At 57.4% G+C, this 24,167-nt stretch overlaps 1 protein-coding gene across 2 annotated transcripts; it reads left to right on the top strand.

Annotated features, from left to right (window-relative positions):
* Positions 1 to 1,274: 1,274 nt before the first annotated feature.
* On the top strand, positions 1,275 to 24,167 carry PRRX2 (paired related homeobox 2). 2 transcript variants are annotated; one of them, XM_064727586.1, is made up of 4 exons: positions 1,275 to 1,562; positions 20,520 to 20,704; positions 20,882 to 21,060; positions 21,638 to 24,167. In XM_064727586.1, exons 1-4 carry the CDS (start codon positions 1,319 to 1,321, stop codon positions 21,753 to 21,755), a joined length of 726 nt encoding a protein of 241 aa, XP_064583656.1. In that variant the 5' UTR covers positions 1,275 to 1,318; the 3' UTR covers positions 21,756 to 24,167. The 2 variants fall into 2 exon arrangements, with proteins under 2 accessions (XP_064583656.1, XP_064583655.1); XM_064727585.1 differs by having other exon boundaries at positions 21,620 to 24,167.

Raw genomic sequence — 24,167 nt, 5'->3', positions numbered from 1 at the left:
AATCTGCCTTCAGCTGCGCCCCTTGCGGGCTGGAGAGCTCTGCGGAGGCGCTGCCCCGTCAGGAAGATCAGATTTGGCAGCGCCGGCCGCCTTAAAAATCCGACTGCAGGGGAAGGGAGCGCAAGGAAAGCTTTCGACAAATGTTAAAATAACTCAGCCCGGGGTTTGCCTCCCTCGGCCGGGCTGGAGCAGGGATGTTTGTGAGCTCAGAGCCGGCCCGTCCCGCTCCGAGGTTTCGCGTGGAACCCAGCGCAGCCCCGTCCGAATGTCCCCGCAGCGGCGGGGCAGGAGAGCGGCTGGAATGGAGGGGAAGGAAAAATTTAAGTTTCACCTCTTCGATTTGTGCTCATCGCCCCGAGCCCGGCGCTCTCCGGACAGCAGCAGCCAGCCCCGGGGTCTGCCCCTCTCCTCCCTCCCTCCCGCTGCCTCCGCCCTGCATATCTGAGTGCATGTATACACACATATATATAAATATATATAATTTTAAAGAGGAAAAACTCCTTTTTCCCGGTGGCTGGTTTTCATTAGGGAGGTTTCTTTCTAACCCCAAGGGAAGCAGCCTATGAGTTTTTAACTGTGGTGCAGGACGTAATTATCTCATTAAGGCGAGAGAGCCAGGCTTTTCCCAGGGGAGGTGACCTTGCTGCGGGCTGGATGGGGACCGGAGGAGGGGGGTGCCTGGAGGTGGAGGGGGGCCGTGTCCCCCGCTAACCTGCGGGTCACCTCTCCCTGCAGCCCCTCTGCCAGCCCGCCCCATCCCTCCCCACGGAGCGCAGCCACTTACACTTGTTGATAGAAGCACTTAAACAGGGCTGGGGGGGTGATGCGGATGGGATAAGGGGGGGAGAGAAGGAGGGGGGGGAAGCGGCTCTGCCCCCTCTCTGCCCCCTCTCTGCCCCCCTTTCTGCCCTCTTTCCGCGCTCGCTGCCGGCAGGGCTCGGTCCCTGGCAGGGGGGCAGCTCGCAGGGCCGGGGGGGTTGAGGGGCCGCCCCGCTCGGCTCAGAGCATCAGAGCAGGGGCGTTTGTTTGAACAGCTCCAGAGCAAAGAGCAGGGGAAGAAAGTTTGGGCTGGGAGCGTGGTTTTTTCCCCAGACGTCAGCACAAGGCGGAACAGGGGCTGGGGAGGGAGCCGGACTCAGGGCAGCCGTGATTTTTTTTTCCCCTTATTTAAAAAAAAAATTATAATTATTTTAATTTTTTCTTCTTTTTTTTTCTCCTTTTTTTTTTTTTTTTTGGTGGGGGGGTGGGTGGGGAAGGGGAAGGGGGCCGGGGAGCGGCCCGGCACCTCGGGCTGGGCTGCGGGCTGGGGGTGGGAGCCATGGACTCGGCGCCAGCCTTTGCCATGGACAAGCCGTTCGCCCCCGGCGCCGTGCGCGGCCCGGAGCCGCCCGAAAACGCTCAGAGCCGGAAAAACTTCAGCGTGAGCCACCTCCTGGACCTGGAGGAGGTGGCGGCCGGTATGAACGGGACCCCCGCGGCCGGTCCCCCGCCCGCCGGTGGCGCCAAGGCCATCCCGGAGCCGTCGGGAGGCAGCAGCGGCAGCGAGGCAGCGCCCCAGGACGGTGAGTCCCGCCGGGCCGGGGTGGGCAGCCTGGGGATGGGGGGTCCCCGCCGTGTCCCCCTGCACGGGGAGGGCACCCCGGACAAAGGGGGTCGGTGTCACCCCCAGAGGGGTGGGAGAGCAGGGGGAAGCGAGCGACGAGGTGGGGACCCCCCGACGGCTGCGGGAGAGGGACCCCGCACCCGGGCAAAGGGGACACAGGGACCCCGCACCGTGAGAGAGAGACCCCGAACCCGGGACAGGGGGCACAGGGACCCCGCACCCAGGACAGACAGCACAGGGACCCCGAACCCGGGACAGGGGCACAGGGACCCCGCAGTAGGACAGGGGGCACACGGACACTGCAGGGGGCACAGGGACCCCGCACTGGCCGGCACCGGAGGTGTCGGGTCCGGGGCGCTCCCGGGAAGTCGCTCCGAGCCGGGGCTGCGCGGCCTGCGGGGTCCCCACGTCCCCCGGGGCTCCCGGTCTCGGTTTCCGGGCCACTGCGGGGACCGGGACACAGCGGGGACCGGTCCCGTCCCGGCAGCTGCGCGACCCCGGCATCAGCGGGGACAGAGCCGGGGCTGGGACAGGAGAGCGGGACCGAGCCGGGAGACATGAGGGGACAGAGCCGCCGTTTCATGGCGCTCGGTCCCGGCCGGAGGCGCGTTTCTAACGGGACAATCCCGCTCGCATCTCTCCCTCCGCGCCGGTCCCGCGCATCCCCGCTCCGCTCCTGGGGTGAGCAAGGTTCCCCCCGTTCCTGTGTGCCGGGGCAGCCGACGGCCCCCGGAGCCCCCCGGAGCCGGGTGTGCCCTCGGGACGCAGCGGTGACAGAGGGGGGGCAGAGCCCCCATGCCCAGAGCCCGGGCCGGTGCCCTCCCCGAGGGGTGACACTCCCCAGAACAGCCCTGGCTGGGCTGTGCTACCTCACGCTTGTTTCCTACAGCCCTGGGTGCTGACAGCCCTGCCGAGGGCTCAGCCCATCGGGAATCTGTGCTGCTGAAGGGGCTCGGTCCCTTCAATCCCCCCGGTGCTCTCTCTGTCCCTCCCGTGGCTCCGACACTGCCTGCAGGTCTGGAGCATCTTTCTCCAGCCCTCATTCCCTGCACAACCTCCTCCCTCCATGGAGCAGCCCCACTGAGCCCCCAGCCTGCTTCTGCCGTGCCGAGGGCTGGGTGCTGCTTTTTGGGGTGGTATCTGGTGTTCTCAGTGTTATTTTCCTCCCTCCCTCCCTTTCCCTTGGGTTTTGTGTGTACTTTCAGCAGTGCTGTGGGGCTGTGGGGAGGGTTTCTCCTGCCTGTGGGGCTGTAGGGGGACAGTATTCCATGTGGGATCAGCACAGCCTGGGGAAACCCAGCCCTCAGCAGTCTCACAGGGCTGTTTGCAAAGCAGCAGAGACACAACTGCCCTGCTGGGCCCCTGATGCACCCAGAGAACCCAGCGTGGACCCAGCGTGATGCCAAAAACAGAGTGAGAGGCTGCACGGTCACCACAAGGCTGTTCTTCACCCTAAAGCCCATTCCTCCCAGGCAGGGCCCTGGGGTTTGCAGAGCCCAGCAGTGCTGGCCCATGGGGGATATTCCCCATTAGCACCTGTTCTGGCAAGCTGGCATGGATGGAGGCACCATCAGCACCCGGGATGCTCTGACAGGCTGAGCAGCAGCTGAAGCATTTCTGAGGTCGAAAAACACCCAGGAGTTGGGAGCAGTGGGCAAGAAGAGAGCAAGAAAACAGAGACAAGAACCTGTGTGCACACAAAGCTGGACCTTTGAGACCCTTACCTGCTGCCACTGCCTTAACTGGGATGCATTTTCCTAAGTTGAGATGGAGAGACCTGAAATACCAGGCAGATGTGCTGCCTTTGTGAGTAGCAGCCTTTTGCTCCAGATCAGTGATGACAGTAAAGAAACTTCTGCTGGTGACCTTATCCTCTGTTGGCATCCTGAAATAAAACAGCCTCTTGGGGTTTGCTCTCCTCTTCCTCTTCACCATCGTGGGGTTTTCCTGCCAGAGGCGAGTTTGGAGCCCCACAGCTGCTGGCAGTGGGTTTGTTATGAACACAAGTGCCCCTGCATCTCTCTGCAGGATGTGGCTCTGAGCTCCAGCCCTCGGGGGTTTTGTGCTGCTGGGGTGAAGGAAGAGCAGCCCTGGAGCTGCTGTGGGACCCCTGGAGCTGCTGTGAGGCTGTGGGACCCCTGGAGCTGAAGCTGTGGGACCCCTGGAGGTGCTGTGAGGCTGTGGGACCCCTGGAACTGAAGCTGTGGGACCCCTGGAGCTGCTGTGAGGCTGTGGGACCCCTGGAGCTGAAGCTGTGGGACCCTGCACCAGGCAGGGCTCACCGGGGGCTGTGCTGGCAGGGCTGGCACAGGGATGCTTCAGGCAGCCCCAGGCTGTGCCCAGCAGGCTGAAACCCCACAAACCCCCTCCCCTTCCCCAGGAAAGCTGCAGTGAGAGGTTTCCTTTCCCAGAGAAGCTCAGGGCAGGGATTTATTCTCTGCAGAAGGGGATTCAGCCCTGGAGGCAGCCCCGTGTCCAGGGCCCTTGGCACAGCTCCCCTCCAGGAGCCCCTTGCAGGGCTGGCATCCCTTCCCCCGGCACTTTGGAGGATTTTGGGTACCAAAGCCATGCCCAGCTCCCTCTGGGCTGCTCAGCCCCTGCCTTGGCCCCCAAACTGGCCCTTAGTGTACCCAGAGCATCCTCCTGGGACAGTGAATACAAATATCTGTGTAACACATTGCTCCCGTGACACCCAAAAATCAGAAATCCCACAAGCCAGGCAAGAGCAAGGAAAAGTCAACGGGGTGGTGAGAGCTCATTCACACCCTCATCTTCATCTTCATTCTCCCCTGGAGTGGTGCAACAGCCTCCCATGGAAAACCTTCGGCACAACTTCTGAGGTCTTGAAAGCTTGTTCACCTCCTTTCATTAGACTAACAAATAATGTGTAACGCGAAACATCTGTTAACAACAGCCCTTAATGTTCTCAAGATGATAAAGCAGGAGGGTAATTTTAGCCAGCAAGCCTTGACTGATGGCTTTTCAAACAATGAACTCACTTTTGGTGCCGCCTGGGGATGGGAGAGGGAGTCGTGCACTGGCTCCGGCACCGCTTTGGGGCTGAACGCTCAGAAAGAGTCACTTCTGTCACAGCTGAGCTGTGGCCCCTCCAAGGGGATTTTTTAGCATTCATTGACCATTTATTTGGCTACAGCCCCTGGGACCTGGCAGTGGGATGGGGAGGTGTGGTGGCCCCTGGACATCCCATTTTCAGAACAGTGCCTGGAGCCCCTTCCTCATCCCCTGGGACCCTCTGGCCTGTTCTGGGGCTGTGAGGATGCTGAGCAGAGCAGGGATGCAGGAGAGGAGAGGAGAAGCAGCACCCAAAGGGGCAGAGGGCATTAAGATGTTGTTACAAGAAATTGGCTTTAATTATGTAAACCAGAGCAGCTGAAAAGGGAGAGGAGAGGCAGGGAGGGACAGGGACCTGGCATCAGAGGGGAAAGGGGACTTGGTGCTGGAGTAAAGGTGGTGAATGATTGCCCAGGCAGCCCCAAACTCCTCCCAGGGCTTGGGCACCTTCCTTGAGGCAGAGCCTGATGTCCCTGTGGTGTCCCAATCCAGCAGGGACTGTGCTGGCCCTGGCTCACAGGACGAGGTTTGGCTGCGCTGCCTTCCCAAATATCCCCCATCAGCCATGGGCACAGCTTGGGGACACCTTGGCCTCTGTGGCTGGGCTGGCAGGAGGCAGCTCTGTAACCCCAGGGCCAGGATATACCTTGGGGATGTGCCCTGGGGACATCTGTGCCTTTGGGATGTGCCTTTGGGGATGTGCCTTTGGAGATGTGCCTTTGGGGATGTGTTTTTGGGGACATCTGTGCCTTTGGGGATGTGCCTTTGGGGATATGCTTTTGAGGCTGTGTCTTTGGGGACATCTGTGCCTTTGGGGTGTGCCTTTGGGGATGTGCCTTTGGGGACATCTGTGCACAGAGATGGCTCAGCCACAGCTAAACCCAATGTCATTAACCCCTGGCTGATCCCCTGTGCTCAGTGAGATGGGCCATGGGCACAGGGACACAGCTGAGCCCTCCTAACCCCAGACCCACCAGACCTCTCTCTCCAGCTCCCACCTGCTTTCCACAGCCCCAAAACTGCTGGGCACCCTCCAGGCTGCTGTGCTGGGAGGCTTTGCCTGGTTTCTGGATGCCACACCAGGGACAGGAGTGTGTAGGGACCCCACCACAGCCCCTGTGGAGGGGAGGAGGCTTTGGGAATTGTCTGATGGATGAGGCTCAGCTCTCCAAGAGAGAGATGACGCATGGGATGGGGTTGGGATACTGGATGGATGGATGGATGGATGGATGGATGGATGGATGGATGGATGATGGATGGATGGATGGATGGGATGGATGGATGGATGGATGGAAGTGAGGATGGATGGGTGATGGATGGATGGGGATGGATGGATGGATAGATGGATGGATGGATGATAGAGGGATGGATGGATGGATGGATGGATGGATGGATGGATGGATGATGGATGGATGGATGGATGGATGGATGGATGATGGATGGATGGATGGATGGGGGGCCTGACAGGTCCCAGCTCACTCAGAGGTTTCCATCCACTCACAGGGAGCCCGGCATATCCCAGCCAGGGAAAAGGGGCTGTGGGGAAGGATCCATGCTGTACACCCCAGGCTATGCAGGGGACAGGGGACAGCCCTGCACTGTTCTGCAGCCAGGCTTCCCCTCCATGACTGTGGTTCTTGTCCTGCACATGGTCCCCTGCCCTGCACAAGAGGAAAGTGATTCCTCAGGTCTCATCTGTCCATGAGCTGCCATGGGGTTGGTGTGCTGCTTTCCCATGGCACAGGCAGGACAAGGGGCTGAATGGGGTCAGCACCCTGCAGAACCAGCCAGAGCAGCACAAATCACTGCCAGGCACAGGCAGGGCTGGGGTCACAGCTGGGAGAGACCCCAGGTCTCACAGAGCTTCTGGCCTGGGGTTCACCCTGGTTCCACCCTCTGTGCTTCCCAGCCCTGCAGGGTGACACACACCCACCACCCCAGTGACATCCACGTCCCTCCTGCTCCTCCCCTGGTGACCCTGGGTCACCATCCTGCTCTTCCCTGTGCCCTGGCTGCTCTCAGGCTCTTACTGACACCAGGGCTCTGATTTGGGGAATATTTGCCCCGAGATGAGCTGAGCACCCCCGCCTGTGCTCCAGGCTCCCCTTGCCCCAGCTCGGGGGGCTCTGGGCTGCAGAGGGGCCCTAGGAATTGCCCTGCCCACACTGAGCCCTCTCCAGGGCACAGCAAACACATCCCAGCACGTTCCTGCAGCCCTGCAGGGCTCTGGGGGCTCCCCACATGTGCTGTGCTAGAGGATAAAGGGCAGAAATCCCAAACTCAGGACCTGGGGAAATGGGAACCCTCTGGCTGGGGGAGCCCAAGAGCTGGAGCAGCCTTGGCTGGGCCAGGAAAATCGCATTTCTCCCCGACTCCTCATTGCTGGGATGTTTTTGTGCTCAGCACCCCCAGCAAGCTGGGTTTTGGCAGGCATTGCTGTGGGGGATGCTCCTTCTGAAATCCTTTCCAGCAGGGACAATCACGGCCTGGCAGTGTCCAGAGGGGACACTGGAGGGGTCCTGCATGCTGTGGGGACACTGGAGGGGTCCTGCATGCTGTGGGGACACAAAGCTTTGCCCCACTGCCCTGGCAGCCCTGGCAGCACCCACTGATGTGCTTTAGTCCCCAGCAGCAGCTCAGACAGCCCTGGCACAGCCATGCCCAGCCCAGGAGGGTGCTGGGGTGCAGGGACACCTTGCCTGTCCCCCCCTGGGCTGTTGTGTCTCACTTGACCAGGAACAGCTCAGTGCAACACTATTTCCCCTCTCTTCTGGGCTGTTATTTCAGGGAATGGGGCTGATTCACAGGAAAAATATGAAATTTCGACTCAGTGCAGCCAAGATGGGTGAATTTCAACGAATCAGCATTTTAAGAGAGCCTGGGCGTGTGTGTGTAGCTGGGAGGCTGATGAAATGATTTGGGGCTTTGAGGCTGTGTGTCAGGAACCCTCCTCCCTCCCAGGCAGTGGGGCTGATCCCCCTCACCCAGGGCTGGTTTCCTCCAGCCTGGGGGAATTCTCTCCCCAGAGCTGCCAAATCCTTGAGCTGAGGGGATGAGTTTGAAGCAGGATGGGGTCTGGGTGCTTTGGGGTTGGTGTCCCCATGCTGGCACCCCATTCCCTCCTTGCAGCATGAGCAGAAGCTGGATGGAGTTGTTGTTCCAGGATGGAATCCCTGAGCCAGGGAACTGGGGCAGAGCATCCTTTAAAATGCTGGGCAGTGGGTTATGGCTGGGGTGGGCAAGGATTTAGACCAGGCTTAATGCAGATCAGGCTTTTGCTGGCTGGAAAAAGCAATTTGGATCAAAGTGGAAGTGTGGTGGGCAGAGGCAGCACCCCCTGCCCAGCCTTGGTGATGCCCAGAAGGGTCAGGCAGGATGAGAACAGCAAAGTTTTGGGGAGAAAGGGCTGATTTGAGGTTCCAAGGCGTTTTTCCGATGCCTGTTGACCAGGACTGCCCCAAAACGACCAAACTGCTTGTTTTTCTAAATTTCCGAGAACTAACACAGAAATTCCTCCCCTCGCCCTCGAGGCATTCCCGATGTTTGCCTTTGCCCGAGGGACGCATGACCGCGGGCGGTGTTTTCCAGCCTTCCCACGGCTGACGAACGCCGTGTCCGTGCTCAGCATCCCTCGGCAGCCCCTCCGTGCCCTCGGTGTCCCGGCAGAGCCGGTCCCGGTACCGGGACCCGCGGGGACATCTCGGGGCAGCTCCTCACGGGGGAACTGCGGGATAAACGCGGCGCTGATGTTGCAGGAATTGGGGGAATTGCTGCAGCTTGTGGGGTTGTGCAGCCATCCTGGGGACATCCTGGGGACATCCTGGGGACATTGGGGTCCCCTTTGCCGCCTCGTCCCCGCAGCCCCGGCCGTGCGCGGTGCGGGTGCGAGCGGCAGCTCGGAGGGTGTTAATTGAGCAGGAGGGATAATGAGGCTGCGGTGCTGCGGGTTTGGGGGGAAAGCAGCCCCTGGGAGGCTGGGCAGGGCTGGGGGGACAGCTCAGGTCCCTGGGAGCCTCCAGAGAGCGGCAGCGCCAGCCGCCGGCCCCCTCCCCTTCCCTCCTCATCCCCCTTTGAGCGCATATAATAAAGCAGCTTTTCAGCTGCGGCTGCAGTGATAGATCAGGAAGAATTGTATGAGTCTATTAAAGTCTGTGTGTCTCTGAATGGAGACTGTGGCTAAGCCAGGCGCCAGGCTCGCGCATTGAACCAGATGTGGAGAGGCGCCATCCTTTCCAGCCACTGAATCCGAGAGGCTGCAGGCTTCACACGCAAGGAAACTGGAGTGCACATGGCAGGGGAGCCGGGGGAGCGGCGGGGAGCACATGGCAGCGGGGCACATGTGGGGAGGGGGCACCGCCCGGGGCTCCCGCGGGCTCCGCAGCCCGCCCGGGGCAGCGCTGGCACCGGAACCGGGGGGCTCGGGGGGCTGGGACAGCCCGGGATGGGAACGGCACCCAGGGATGGGAATGGAACCCCCGGGATGGGAACGGCACCCCGGGATGGGAATGACACCCAGGGATGGGAACGCACCCCGGATGGAATTACACCCAGGGATGGGAACGGCACCCAGGGATGGGAATGGAACCCCCGGGATGGGAACGGCACCCCCGGGATGGGAACGACACCCCGGGATGGGAATGACACCCAGGGATGGGAACGGAACCCCCGGGATGGGAACAGCATCCTGGAATGGGAATGGCACCCCCAGGATGGGCACGGCACCCCGGGAACGGAATGGCATCCCCCGGATGGGCAGGGCACCCAGGAATGGGAACAGCACCCTGGAATGGGAACGGTACCCCTAGAATGGGCACGCCCGGGATGGGAACAGCACTCCCGGGATGGGAACGGCACACTGGAATGGGAAGGGCATCCAGGGGAAGCTGAGCTGATCCTGGGGCTGCTCAGGGCACCGCAGTGGGTGTTTGGAGGGGCTGCTCTGCACCCCGAGATGGGCAGAGGGTCGGCATTGTGCCAGGTCATGCAGGGCATGGCTGGAATTGGGTGGGGATTGTGCTGTCCCCAAACTGTTCAGGGCAATGCCAGGTATGTGTGGTGATGTTAGCACCCCAAACTGTTCAGGTGTCTGTGCTGGGGTTACACAGCACCTTCGAGCTGTACAGGGCAATGCCAGGTGTGTGTGCTGGGGTTTCATGGCACCCCAAGCTGTTCAGGCCATTGCAGGGGGTGGCATGTGGCACTGAGCCATGGGAACCACGCTGTACCCCAGGTCCTACAGAGCATTGCCAAGTGAGGGGGTTGTGTTGCACCCCAGGATGCCCACAGGACACTGCCAGGGCTGTCAGGGTGCCCTGGGGGTGGCAGTGGCAGTGATGGGGCAGGGGAGCACACAGGGAACCCCAGGCACAGCACTGGGGTGCAAAGGGCCTGGTCCTGCAGCAGCACAGCTGGGGAGGGCACAGGATGGTCATGGGCACCTCCTGTCCCCAGAACCAAAAATGGAAGGACAGAAGGACGGCAGGAAAGACAGACAGATGCCATCCTGCTGGGGACAGCTGTGGCTGGCAGCCTATGGGGCTGGCGAACCCATGGATCCCATGTCCCCAGCAGAGGTGTGAATGCAGGGGACACAGGTGACAAGGGGACACAGGTGACAAGGGGACAGCCACTGCAGGGCTGGGCTGGGGCAGCTGCCACGCTCCTTCCTCACCAATTTCACTTTCTCATCTGGGCTGGCCACATGGCTGTAATTTGGGGGTTGTAAATACCTCAGGGGAATTTTTAAATTCACAAAAAAACTGTTTTCATTTAAATTAAAAGACACTCAAGCATTTCTATTAGTATTAGAGGTTTATAAAACTTAAAACAAATGTTGAAACTAAACTACCAGGCAATGTTCACTTCTGGAAGCCCTCAGCATGTTTGACATGACCCAGTTACCCCTTGGGCTGTAAGTTTTAATTCTGTATGAGAGTGTCAGGGTGCCCAGGGTGGCAGGAGGGTCTCCATGGGGAGCTGGAGGGGATGAAGGCTTGGAGGGATGAGGGTGAGATTTCAGCTCTGCTGACCTTTGTAGGAGCCTGATGTTCCTGTCATCCCCATGTGTCCTGACTGTGATTCTGTCCCCACTGTCCCCATCCCTGCCATCCTCACTGTGCAAGGTTCTGCTGTAACCTGGAAACAGTTAACCAGGCTGGGTTAAAAAAAAAAAAAAAAAGATACGAGCCACTTATTAAAATGAATGTTTTACAATAAATTTGGCGAGAGGCCACCGACCTCAAATGCAAACCAGACCCGAGGACAGCGGTGCTGCTGCTGGCAGGGGCTGCAGGGACGTCTGTGCGTGCAGGGACCCTGGAGCAGGGCAGGGATGGGCTCCCAGGGCTGGGATGGGCTCCCAGGGGATGGAATGGGCTCTCAGGGGCCGGGATGGGCTCCCAGGGGGGCTCACACCCACCCCACGCCCAGCCAGACACTGGTGGCTCTCAGCAGGTGCTGCTGCTCACTGATCCAATGGGTGCTCAGTGCTGGCCTGGGTGTGACAAACACCCTTTTGGCCCCATAAAAGGAAAAGGGTTTGGGGCAGTGGCAGTGGGCAGCAGGAGGGGACAGCATGGGAATTGTCATCACTCCCCTTGTCCCTTCCTGCCTCCTTCCCCCCTTGGCAGTGACCCTGATGCAAGGGGGTCTCTGCTTGAACCTCGTGGGGCTGGTGTTGGGTTTCAGTGCCAGATGCCACTGGGGCTGCCTTGCTTGGGCTTTTTGCCTATTAAATTTCAAAAAACCACCTTTTTGGAGGGGCTGTGGAGGAGAGGAAGGCTGGGATCACCATGCCAGGGGTCCCTGGCTGGGAGCCAGCCCTGCACACAACGTTCCTGCTATGCAGCCCCGGCTGATTTAGTTTTATTTTTCAAACACTGAGCAAAAGTCCCAGGGAGCTCTCAACACCGTGATGGCCTGAGGCACTCCCCATCCCCTTCCCAGCCCCCAGGAAAACTGACTTTGCAGCTAAATCCAGGATTTTGGTGGTGCTTTGCAAGGCAATGCTATCCTAGGCCAGTGCTTGCACAAGTCTCATTAGTGTTAATTAATTACATGTCTGTGCCCTGCTGGGAAACTTGTTAACATGTGAGTGATGCTGGCACCTCTGTGGCTGCATGGTGGATGCACCAAATGGTGCCTGGAAGGTCTGCAGGATGGGAAGGGAAGAAACTTCTGTGCTCAGCCCTGATGTAGGGCAGCAGGGTCCAGAATCTGTGCCACCATCCCTCTCTCCGGAGCCTGTGGGGAGCCACGATGGCTCTGTCCCTCTGTCCCTCTCTCCAGAGCCTGTGGGGAGCCACGATGGCTCTGTCCCTCTGTCCCTCTCTCCAGTACCTGTGGGGAGCCACCGTGGCTGCTCCCTCTGCCCAGACCCCTTTCTGTGTGCCTGGGGCTGACCCAAATCCCAGCATTTTGGCCACAGGCTCTGGGCTGGCTTTCCCTGAGCCACAGATTTGCACATTTCTGAGCCACCACGGCAAAGTGGGGAGGCTGCACCCCCGAAGGGCAGCATCCCCAGGAGCAGCCCAGGGCTGTGAGGAGCAGGAGAGCCCCAGCACTGCTCTCATGCCACCCCAGGAAGGGCTCCTGGCTGGCAGATGAAAGCAATGAATGTCTCCTTGCCGGGAAGGCTCCTGGCTGGTGCTGCCTGGGGGAGAGCCAGAGCCTTTTGTTGGTGCCTGGGCCTCCACCGTGGGGGCTGGCAAATTCACAGGAGAACAAAATGGAAATTCCTGCTCCCCCGTTGGTCGGTGCTGCTCGGAACTTGGCTGGGATCAGTCAAACCCACCACGCTGTCTCCTCCTGAGGCACTTGGCTGTGCTGGGAGGGCTTTGGCTCCTGCTCCCCCCAGCCCTGCAGCCACAAACATCTCCTGAGGAGCCCTTTGGTCTGACAGAGCCTCTCGGAGCATCCCTGCAGGAAGGCAGGAGCGCCCATCCCGATTCCTGTCCTGCCTCCCCTCTCCCTCTCTGGCATTTGCAGGGGACACCCAGGCTGGCACCACTGTGGATGAGGTTTTGGAGGCTCTGTGTGACTCCAGCCCCAATTAAGAAAAGAGGGACCCCAGAGGGGTGTGAACCCCTTTGAGCTGCACATTCCTGTGCCATGAGCAGGGATGATGCCAGACCCTGCCAGATCCTGACCTCTCAAAGCCACTGTAGCCAGCAAATCCATGCAGACAGTGGACATTCCAGGAGCCTTTTCCCCTCACTGTGGCAATCCTTGAGGGCAATTTGGGCACTCGTTGTGGAGCAGCTTTGCCCCAGCTCAGCTCCCCCGCAGCTCCCTCCCCTCGCAGCGCTGACACAATGGAGGCAGCGGTGGCTCTGGAGCCGGGACAGCCCATTGTGTCGGGCTCCTGTGAACCCACGGGATGCTGCTGGCAGCTCCCGAAAGCCCCGAGCCAGGCTGGGTCCCCACAGCCCTGGGAGGGAACATTTATTTCCCTTGCAGAGCTCCGAGCCCGGGGATGCGCTGGCACTTGGGCCTGCTGCCCTGGGCCGGTGCCACCACCGGGGCACAGCCAGGCAGTCTGAGCCCTGCGGGCCTCAGTGGCCCCAAAACGGCCCCAAAACGGCCCCACAATGGCCCCACAATGGCCCCACAATGGCCCTGCTCCAGGTCCCAGGGTGCAGGAGCCGGGCGGGTGGGGAAGCGCAGCCGGAGCCGCGCTGGGCCCGGCGCTGTCGCAGATTTGGGTTTGTCTCTGGAGCTGTTCCTGGGGCTGTCAGGGGGTGCTGGGGGTGCCAGGCTCTGTGGGCTGCTGGGCTGCACCCTGAGCTGGTGATGTGTCTCTGTCACCTTCCCCAAACTCCGTCACAGGCAGTTACCAGCCCAGGTAAAGGGTGGGTGATGGCACCAGCTCTCCCAGATCCTGGACTGTTCCTAAGTCCAGGAATTTCTCATGCTGCTCAGCCTACTCTTACTCCCACCAGAGCTTTGTGGCCAAAGATGTTCCCCAGCCCCTTCCTGAGGCCTGACAGCATCCCACCAGCCCTGCCTCCTCCTTCAGGGAATGTGGCTGCAATTAATTCATTAAATGCTTCCGCTGACGCAGGAGCTGGCTGTGCCAAAACGCCATTCCTGGGGCCTGGCCTCAGCTGGGTGAGCCCGTGCTGGGCTGTGCAGGAGCCTCTGGCATGGTGGGAGGTGCTGGGAATGTTCAGGGACTCCTGAGAGCTCAGGCTTCGCCTGCAGCCCTGTGGATTTCAGCAGCTTTCAACTTCCAGGGCATCCTCTCTAAATCACAGCACAAGACTTGGCTGGCTGGTTCTTCACCTGGTGTTTCCAGCATCTGCTTCCCTTATTCCTTCTTTTCATTATCTTCCTTCTACTTCCTCACTGTGGCTTCCTGATCTTCCCCCTCTTGTGCACCTGGGTTTTGCAGCTTGGCTGCCCTGGCTCCAGAGCCAGCTCTGAACCCACTCACAGCTCCCAGCAGTGAATTTGATGGCTCACTCTGGGCTGGAGCCATCCCTGAGGGAAGCAGTGTCTCATGACATGGGGATCTTCCTTTTCATAATCTTTCTTTTCCCAGCATCCATCTAAGCATCATGTTCCCAATGCATTTGCTGCACTAATAATGAACTGAAAAAAGGATTCAGTGCCACCACTGGGTTACCAGCCCGGGCTGGACACATCCCTGGGCTGGACACATCCCCACTGATACAGGGATGCTGCTGGCTCAGCCAGAACCTTCCTGGTTTGTTCTGGACTTGCTCTGATGGGTGCTCAGACACCACACACCATTCAGAGGTGCAAGGGGAAAACCTCCTGAGCTCTGAGGGTGTGCATGGAGCATCCCTGGGGCTGCAGCACTGCTGGGCAGGATCTTCCCAAAAATTGTGTGGCTGGGGGTGGAAAGCTGTGGTGCTGGGTGGTTTCTGGCTGGTGCAGAGGCAGCTCTATAACCATAAAACAGGCTGCTGCTGCCTGTCAGTGAGCACAGGCTAAGGCCCCCCCGGGACAGCCTTGGCCTCTTTCTTGGTCCAGGCTTTTGCTGCTCCTTTTTAACAGAGACACTTTTCCCCCAGCAAAACTGGCAGCCTGTAAAAACGTGTCAGCGTTTCAGTTTTTTCACAATTAATGAGGTGAAACATCCTCGGAAACATTTCGCTGTAATGTTTCTCCAGTAGCTGGGACTTGCCCCTCTCTTAAATTTTTCATGTTCGCCACTTGAGCCGGGGAAAGTTTCCTTCGGACTCAGCACATTTGGACCCCCCCAGCTTCAACCTCCCCCCAGAGAATTCAGCATTCCCGGGGTCTGTGAGGCTGGCCTGGGCTGGAGGGGGACAGGGAGGGTCAGGATGAGGAGGTGGGAGCCTGGGGAGGGGCTGACAGCCCTTGTTCCCTATATCCATGGCTGTTGCCAGTTTGGACCTCACAGCATCGTGCCAAGTAAAGCTGGGGCTGGCATCCTGAGGGCAGGGGTTGGTGGCCCCAAAAGCTTCTCCCCTGGGTACTGGGGTGAAACTATGCAAAAAATGGGACGAAACTATGCAGAAAATGGGGTGAAACTATGCAGAAAATGGGAGTTTCACTAATATGGTTTTGCCCCCAGGCTGGTGCTGTGCTGCTCCTGTGCACCAGGCTGGGCTCATGGGTGGGTGCAGGAAAGGAGCCGTACCTGGTGACTCAGCACATGTGGAGGGTCAGGTTCCAGGCTGCTCCTCAGCCCCCCAGGCTTCCCAAGGTGATTTGGGGAGATTAAAGAGCTGTTGTGGTGTAGGCATCTCCCATCATCCCTTCTGCCACAAGCCCTGTCCTTCCTGTGCCCATGAGCAGGGACAAGTGCCCAGCTTCCCTTTGGCCTGTGGAGCATCCCTCCTGCTGTCCCTCCTCCCTGCAAAGCCCTGATAAAACCCCTCTGGGCTCCCGGGCTGTTTCCAACTGCATCCCAAGGCAGGGTAGAGTTGGAATTGGCTGCTGGAAAGAGGGAGCCCATGTACCCCCAAATCCCACCTTGGCTTTGGGTGTCTCAGCTGAAATCTGTGGAGCAGAGCAGAGCTGGAGAGGGCGCACCCCACGGAGGGGCAATTCCCAAACCCCAGCTCTCTGCAGCCCGAGGGGAAACACTCCCTCCCCATGATTTAGAGGAGAAGTTAAACAATTGCACATGAGGCTCTGGCAGACGTCATGGCCGGAGCTCTCCTCGCTCCCCCGAGTGCGAGGGGATGAAGGGAGTGCACATGTTTACCGAGAGAGACCATGGGAGAAACGAAAGACATTGTTTTTCCAAAGGATTTCTTGGCTGTAAAAGACCTCCACCACCCTGCGGCTTCCCTGATGAAGGCCCAGCGTTAATTTGTTAAATCCACATCAAGTGCCCAGAGAACCCGTTGTTTATTTTTGCTAATTCAGCCGGCCGAGATCAAATTGGGGTTTTATTTGTTAAGGATAAACCTTAATTAATAAAAGCTATTTATTTGGCTAGAGCCGGCCGCAGCCTGAGGGTCAGATATGCCACGATCATTATTTCAAGTAAAACAAACCCAAAATGTCTCTCAACAGTTTGAAAAACGTAGAAACTTAGAGGGCTGAATTTATTTGTCTTAGGAAGAATTTACAGCTAATTCCCTCCAGGCTATTTCAACCCTTAAATTATACCCAAGAAGAAAAAAAAGGAGGAAAAAAAATGCCATTCCAGGCGTAGTAGGGAAGTAAATGGTACAGCAGATTTGATCATTTTGGCTTGGGGGGGTGTGAAAAATTTAAAGCTTAAAGGGTCTTTGGCAAACTGCTCCAAATAAATGGAACGTGTGAAATAATTTAATGACAGAAAACGTTTCAGGGCCGTGGGGGCTGCGGTGCAGTGGAAAATGAAACACGTTGGAGGACATGTAGCCTGGGCTTTTTTGCATGAGAGGGTTGAACTTGCTGCCTTCTGAACTGAAAAATGGGGGTGTTTGCACCCCAAAGCCAAGTGGTGGAGTTGGAGTCAGGAAAACTTGTCCCAGATGTGGTGGTGCTGATGGGGAGTGGGATTTGCAGCATCCCTGGGGAAGAGACAGGCTGGGGCAGCAGGGGTGCTGCTGGGCAAACACCTCGCTCTGGATGAGTATTTTACAAATAAACCCCCCAAAGTGGGTGTCCAGAGGGGAGACTGAGCATGGCTGGCAGTACAGCCCATCCCTGACAGACATCCCAAGGGATGCCTGTGTTTCCCTGCCTTTGTTTCCCTGCCTGTGTTTCCCTGCCTGTGTTTCCCTGCCTGTGTTTCCAGGGTCAGGCAGAGCTGTTGGGATTGTGTTGGTTGATCTGGATCACAGCTGCTCTGAGCCCATTTACTGTGCACTAATGGAGCTCTTAGTCAAACCCAAAGCCTTGGTGGGAATCCAGTGAAAATCACCTCTTTGCAGTGCTGTGGGAGTTTGAGGGCAAGCCCAGCACCAAGGCTGAGACCCGCCAAGTCCTTCCTGTGGGAAACTAATGGAAGCACAGAGGGCAAAGGCAGGAGTGGGAGAAGGGGCTTGCTTGGTGCCCAGCTGAACCAGCACAGCTCTGCCCCAGGGCTGGTGCTGCCTTTGCTCCCAAGCTCTCCCTGTGGCACTGTCCAGGCTTGCCAGCATTGGTGCTCCCACAGGGAGAAGGGTTTTGGGATGGCTCCCAGCACCCCATGGCATCTGTGGGGCACAGAGCTGTCCCCAGGCACAGAGGAGGCTGGAGGTGACCCAGGACACACCCAGCACCCCAAAACTCATCCACATCACGGGTGAAAAAGTCTCCTGTCTTTCCTAACAGTCTGGGGCAATTTAAGGCGTTTTTTTGTGATGCACATTGGCCCATCCTGCTCTGTGCAAAGCCCCCTGAGCCTCCCTTTCCCCATCCTCCCCCTCATGTCATCTTTCGTTACTCAGTAACGTTATCCCTCCTGTTTTCCCCCTTTCCCTGCATTTCTTTTCCTTTCAGCGGAAATTGTAATCAGTGGAAGATAAATACAGGGAAGGGGCTGGGGGGGAAGGCTCAGGAGCCCCTCTGACCTCAGGGCTGGCCAACCAGACTGGTCCCTTCAGCCCAAATGAACCCCCAAATTATGCCTGACAAAGGCAAGGCTTTGGCTTTCTCCACAGCCTCCCCAAGCACTGCTTTGGCACAGAACAGTGATGGTGGAAGCTGGTTTTAACTTTGTGCAATTACAAACTCTTATTCCTGGGAGCCTGTTGGGCTGGGAACTGGTTTCCAATTCCTCCATCAAGGTGTCAGCAGGTCTGGTTGAATCCAAGTCCTCCTGATGGCAGTGAGAGGACAGGGTGCCTTCAGAGGATCCAACTCATCCCCCTTCCCATCCCTCCTCTGATGCCACAGAGAATTGAGCCATGCTCATTTTTGGGAAGCTGATTTGGGGTTATTAGAGCCTGTCTGATGGAGCAGATCCAGCCTAACTGTACCCTGTAAACCTGTCAGACACTCACCACCAGCAATTAGGGTGGATCTGCCTGGTCCCACAGGCCTGCAGTGCCTGAGCTAATGAGGAAAAGATGCTGATCCATTACCAAGGCTCATCCCCGGGCAGAGCAGAGGATCCAGGCAGGAACCTCCATGTGTGGAGCTGCCTCTGCCATGGAAAGATGGCCTGGAAAAGGTGTGGAAGGTCCCTGCATTAAAAGCAGCAATAGGGGCTGAACAAAATGCCCCACAACCAGCCCAGGGTTTGCAGGTCTCCAAACCCCCAGGAACTGCTGGTGCTTGGACACATCCTGATCCAGCTCCATCCTAAACCTCGACCCCAGCATGACTGCCAGCCCCATAAGGAAGCACTCAGCACCACTTGTCTCCTGTGGCTCTTTAGCTCTTCCTTCTGTGGGTTTGGGGAGATAAAGACCAGCCAGAAATGTGGCCAGATCCTACAGAACTGGATCGAGAGCTAATTTCAAAAAACTTTCCTCCTTTCTTTCAGCCCAATTAGAGTGGGCAAGGGAAATCAACACTATGGAAAAGTCCTATAGCCAGGTTTAAATTGAGGATGAAGCCAAAGGGGGTTTATAAATTTTATTTATACATTTCCCAGGGTTCTGTTGAAATCACTCTCAGTTTGGTGAGGGGCAGTGGGTGCCCCTGTGACTATTTTGAACCAAACCCTGATGTACCATTTCCCCAGAAGCCCTGTGGCATGGTCATAAACCCACAAGGAAACCTCTCACCCTGTTACATCCTGCAGCTCTTTCCCAGCCTGATGGTTCCCATTTCAGTCCCAAGCTCCCAGAAAACTCAGGGACAGCCATGGCTGGACTTCATGTATTTTAATCCAGCGGCTCGTTAGCTCGCTGGAGGAAAACAGGACCAAAAAAGGAGTTTAACTAAAAGGGGCAACTGGAAAGCAGAGACTGGCAGAACATTTGAAGCTGCAGGAGGAAGTGCTGGAGGGAATTCTGAGAATTTTATTTGTGAGACATGATTGGTGGTGAAGGGCAGCCCGTGGTTTCCTGGCTGGGGAAAGGGTCTCAAGCCCACACATATTTCAGGCACTGTCCATCGTGTCTTCACCCAGCCAAGAAGGCCATGTCCAAAATCCAGGATCACAGATTGCTGATGGTCAACCAAGGCCAAGTTGCACCTACAGCACAATTAATGACCCAGAGAAATGCCAGTGGCTGCAGAGAGCCCTTGGGAGAATGGTGTAGTTGGGAATATAGGAGTCTTAGGGACTTGATGAAAAACTTGCTGTTGGACGTTTCATGGCTTGAATTATTCAGAGTTAAGGTGCAAGAAAGTTTTTCTGGCCTTAAAGATCTTGGAAGTTTCCTCTTGCTCCACAGCTTGATGGTATCTTGAAGCAACAGAGTTAATACCTCTTCCAGTAGATTTTGTTTGTTGCTCAAGCATTATCTGAAAATGCTGGTCTTATTAAATAAATATCAAAATTAATATTATTAGCAAGTATTTAATTTGTGAGCATACTCAGGGAGTGGTGAGTTCTGCCACCCTGGCCTCTGCAACGATACAGAGCAGAAAGCCCCAACATACCCCTGCCATGAATCAGAATGTCATAAAATTATTAACATTTCAAATAATTCCAGAATGCTTTCCCACCAGTAGGTACAGATTGGATCCAGATGCTTTATGAACAGTAAGAACCATTAACCAGTACCTCCACAAGGGAGAACGACAGCGAGTCGTGCTCCCCATGAAGCCTTTGCAGGAGCTGACTGGGTGTCTCGGAAAAAGCCTTCACGAAATTGCCCAAACCTTATGATATTAGTGACAAAGAGGAGATTAATCTCAGCCTGGCTGACAGCCCAAGATCAATACTGAGAAACCAGACTACACCCTCAGCTTCATGTTTCCATGAGGCAGCAAAGCCAGAAATAAACACTGCGGAGGCTGAGCCCTGCGAGACGCGGTGCCGCTCGCTCCGAGCTCCGAGGAGCTGGGGTGGAAGAGCAGATGCTTTGGCTCCTGTGTCACCTTGGGGACGTGCCACAGCTGGGGCCTCGGGGGTGCTGGAGGTGGGAGATGAGAGCCACACCTTGGGGGTGTTTTGGTGCTGGATTTTCATCACCATTCATGAAAGCTTGACTTGAAGTCTTAGCGAGAGCTGAGCTCCAGCTTGGATCAAGTGCAGCCCCAGAATACACTGAGACTGGGATTCAAAATCATGGTTTAGCCAGATGTGAAACCACCACAGGCCTTGATGAATTTTGGGGTTAACCCTAAGCTCCAGCAGGTCCCAAAACAGGTTTTGATTATCATGGACATCACAGGGTTGCACATATCCCCACCCTGGAGGGAGCAAGGCTGGCCCAGAGCAGGACATGCAGACCCCAGGAGGGTTTGGGCTTGGCTGGGTCAGGGGGTCTCACACGGGTCTGGCTCTCATGTGGCTTCTGTTCCTTCCCCACAGGGGAGAGCCTGAGCCCAAGCTGTGGGGCAGCCAAGAGGAAGAAGAAGCAGAGGAGGAACCGCACGACCTTCAACAGCAGCCAGCTGCAGGCTCTGGAGAGGGTCTTTGAGAGGACGCACTACCCCGACGCCTTCGTGAGGGAGGAGCTGGCCAGAAGGGTCAACCTCAGCGAGGCCAGAGTCCAGGTGAGCACAGGTTTGCGTGGGAGAAAACAGCACCTCTGCCTCGCCCCAGGCAGGAGCAGGGACTGTCCCCTCCCGTGTTTCATCCTGCACATCACCATGACCCACAGGACAGATGGCTGGGACATCCCTGAGTGCACTGGGTCCCTCTGACCACCCTTCCACCTTTCCCCATCACAGGTGTGGTTTCAGAACCGGAGGGCCAAATTCCGCCGTAACGAGAGGGCGATGCTGGCCAACAGATCGGCATCCCTGCTCAAATCCTACAGCCAGGAGGCAGCCATCGAGCAGCCCATGGCACCACGACCCACTGCACTGACCCCCGAGTATCTCTCGTGGACCAGCACCTCCCCGTACAGGTAGGTGGAGGCTCTGGAGGAGCTGGGGAGGAGGCGGCCACGGGGCAGGGCTGCCTAGAGACCGCTCCACTGCCCCAGGATTGCAGCCCTGTGCCACTGCTGGGGATCTGGGGAGCTTTATGAGGCTGAAAGGAGCTCGTCTGACTTGGCTTTGGAATCATTTAAACTGTCTGAGCATCCATTGCCCAACGCTGAGCAGGCTTCTCTGCCTCCTGCATTTTGGGGCTGGAGCAGGCGCCCTGGTCCTCGCAAAGGATTTGCTTGGCCTCGTGCTGACCCTTCCCACATCTCGGCACAGGAGGTGGCATGGGTCCCTTCTGGTTCCCAGCTGTTCGTGTTCAGCCATCACATCCAAAAGCACAAAGCAGGGCCTCCTGGTGCATAGTTTGAGGGGTTCCCACATCCATCCAAGCCCATAAAAATGCTGAAGTCTTGGCTGGTTTTGTGAGAGATCTCCAACAGGGAGCAGCCAGCCTGGCCTGGGAAGCCAGCAGGACCACAGAGGGCATGGGGTCTTCTCCATGGGCCATTCCTCATTGCTCCCTGCTCCCTCCCACAGCACTGTGCCCTCCTACAGCTCCAGCGGGACCGCAACGCCCGCCCAGGGGGTGAACATGGCCAACAGCATCGCCAGCCTGCGCCTCAAGGCCAAGGAGTTCAGCCTCCACCAGAACCAGGTGCCCACCGTGAACTGAGCAGGGCAAAGCCCATCCCGTGGCCTCCTCCAGGACACAGCGTGGAGCTCCCGTGCCAGGCCCAGGACAAATCCTGCCCAACACACGTGCCACTCATCCAATGTCTCAGCATCTTCTCTCCTCTTCCCTTCCCTTCTGAAGGTAGAGTCAGTCCCAGGCCGAAGTGGCACATAATTATAGCCACATATGGAGCGAACTTGGTTAGAAACTTGCTTTTCCGCACACCCTTATAATAACGGCTATATATACACACATACCCCCCACACGCTCTTCGAGGACAAACAGACTTGCCAAGGGAACAAGAATTTGCTTCCAAACATGGAAGGATCTTGGACTATTGGATTTGACCAATTTGGGTATCTTGCCCAGAGAGCCAAAGAGTTATTGGGTCTTCTCCTCCCGCAGGGACACCGTGGGAGGATCACGGGCCCCCCTTTCCACCAGGCTGTGACTTGTGGCGCTCAACTGTGTGTGCCAAAGCTGATCCATGCGTTCATTTCTTTGTGCAACCCCGGCCACAGTGTGGGGTTTGGGACTTCCCAAAGTTTGGGGCTTTGTGAAGCTGATGGCTCGCCCATGCCATGGCCAGTCTCGGCCAGCCCTCTGCACTGTGCTTCCTGCATTTATGAGCTGCCTATGCTGGTGGAATCGGGCTCTGTCCCTTCCTAGAGGGGCAAGCAGAGCTGCAGCACCTCAACAGACCCTCCTGGAGCCTGTGAGCTCTCCCATGAGCCAGGGATGCATCGCCAATCCCCAAGCAGGCACCGCTGCCCTGCCTCGGTGGATTTGCCAGCGATTCTGCGGAGCCCCAGGTCATTGAACAGTCCCAGGGAATGAGAAAATTGGAAAAAGCTGTTGGGTTTCAGCTGAGTAGGCGGCTCCCAGCGCTTCGTGCCAACGAAGGCTTCGCCTTCCGGAGGCACAGCCTCCCCGTCGGCAGCTCCGCAGATGTGCTCGGGGCTCCGGGGCCGGCGGCTCCATGGGGGGAGCCTTTCTTGGTTTTGCAGAAAGGAAATGGTTTCCCCCCTCATCCCACCCCGCTGTGCAGCCTAATGAGGTTCCAAGGTGGGGCGTGCAGGGGATGGACGCGGGGTGGGCAGCCTGGCCCTGAGCCATGGGGCTGAGCTGTGGAGATGCAGCCTCCACCTTCCCCGCTCCACAGCTGGGGTGCTGGAGGTGTGGGGTGTCCCTGTGGACAAAGCCCACTGGAAACCACAGCACCCTTTCCTCACCCACTGGAAAGAGCCACCAGCCAAGCATGGGGACACCACCAGCTCGGAGGGGTGGCCTGGGCGGAGAAGACACAGCCCTGCTTCCCTAGAAGGGGTTGGTTTGGGGGCTGCAGCAATGGATCTGAGGACAAACAGAGCAGTTGCTGAGGTGCCTCCTGCAGGTAAACATCCTCTGGTTGGTGACACTGAGGCTGAAAGTGCCACAGCTACAGCGTGCCCACCTGAGTCCCCAGAATGGAGCATCCTCTCCCATTCCCACTGGGGTGTCACTGCAGCTGCATGTGGGACCCATGGCTGTGACACCGGGGCCATCAGCTGCACCCCAGGCAATGCCACCATGGGGGGACTCACCTGATGGGAGAACCTTCTCCTGTGCCTGGGGGTGAACCAGCCCCTCTGTCCATCGTGCCTCCAGCCCTGCCTTCTCTGCTCCACAGCTGGGAACAGCTTCGTTCTCCTCCTCAAGCCTGGCCGGCAGGGACAGGGCACAGCCTGCCTGACCCTGCCCACCTCCTCCAGTGCCACCCTAAACACCCACCCTCTGCCCCCATCTGCATTTCCAGGGCTGGTGTCCCTCCCATGTGCCATGCCAGCTCCCCACACTGCACAGGGACCTGCCAAGCCAGGGGGAAGAGGGATCCACTGTGGATGAAACCATCCACCCTGAGAAACACCACTGGGGCAGGAGGAGGGGGCCAGGGGGGTCCCATTCCCATGGAAAGCACAGGGCTCTTTTTTCACTTATACAAGATGAAACCACAGGGATATAAATGTCGCTGCCTCTTTGAGAACATTAATGAAAATAAACCCATTTAATAGTTTGCAGATGCTGTTTCTGTAAACCTAAAAAAAGCAGGGAATAAATATTTCTTCACTAAATATCTATATGTATATATATATTTGAAAACATTTGCTCCTAATCTTAGGGCCCCTCCTTTGCTGTGCTTTTGGCAGCTTATCACAGCTTGTCAGTCAATGCTGAACTCACCAAGAAGAGATACAAATTGCACCCATGGAGGGGTAGCAGGACCGAGGGATTATTGTAATCTAAGCTCTCTCTCGCCCTTTCTATTTGTACATTTCAATTACTTGTAACAAGATCCATGGTGGATTTGGTTTTTTTTTTTTTCTTCTGCATGTCTGTGTTTTGGAAATTTTTGTAAGGTTTTTGTAAAAACAA

Source organism: Zonotrichia leucophrys, chromosome 17 (assembly GCF_028769735.1).
Source record: "Zonotrichia leucophrys gambelii isolate GWCS_2022_RI chromosome 17, RI_Zleu_2.0, whole genome shotgun sequence".
Classification (NCBI taxonomy): Eukaryota; Metazoa; Chordata; class Aves; order Passeriformes; family Passerellidae; genus Zonotrichia; species Zonotrichia leucophrys.
The sequence above is the reverse complement of the archived record's forward strand: the minus strand, read 5'-3'. Positions and strand labels throughout refer to the sequence as shown.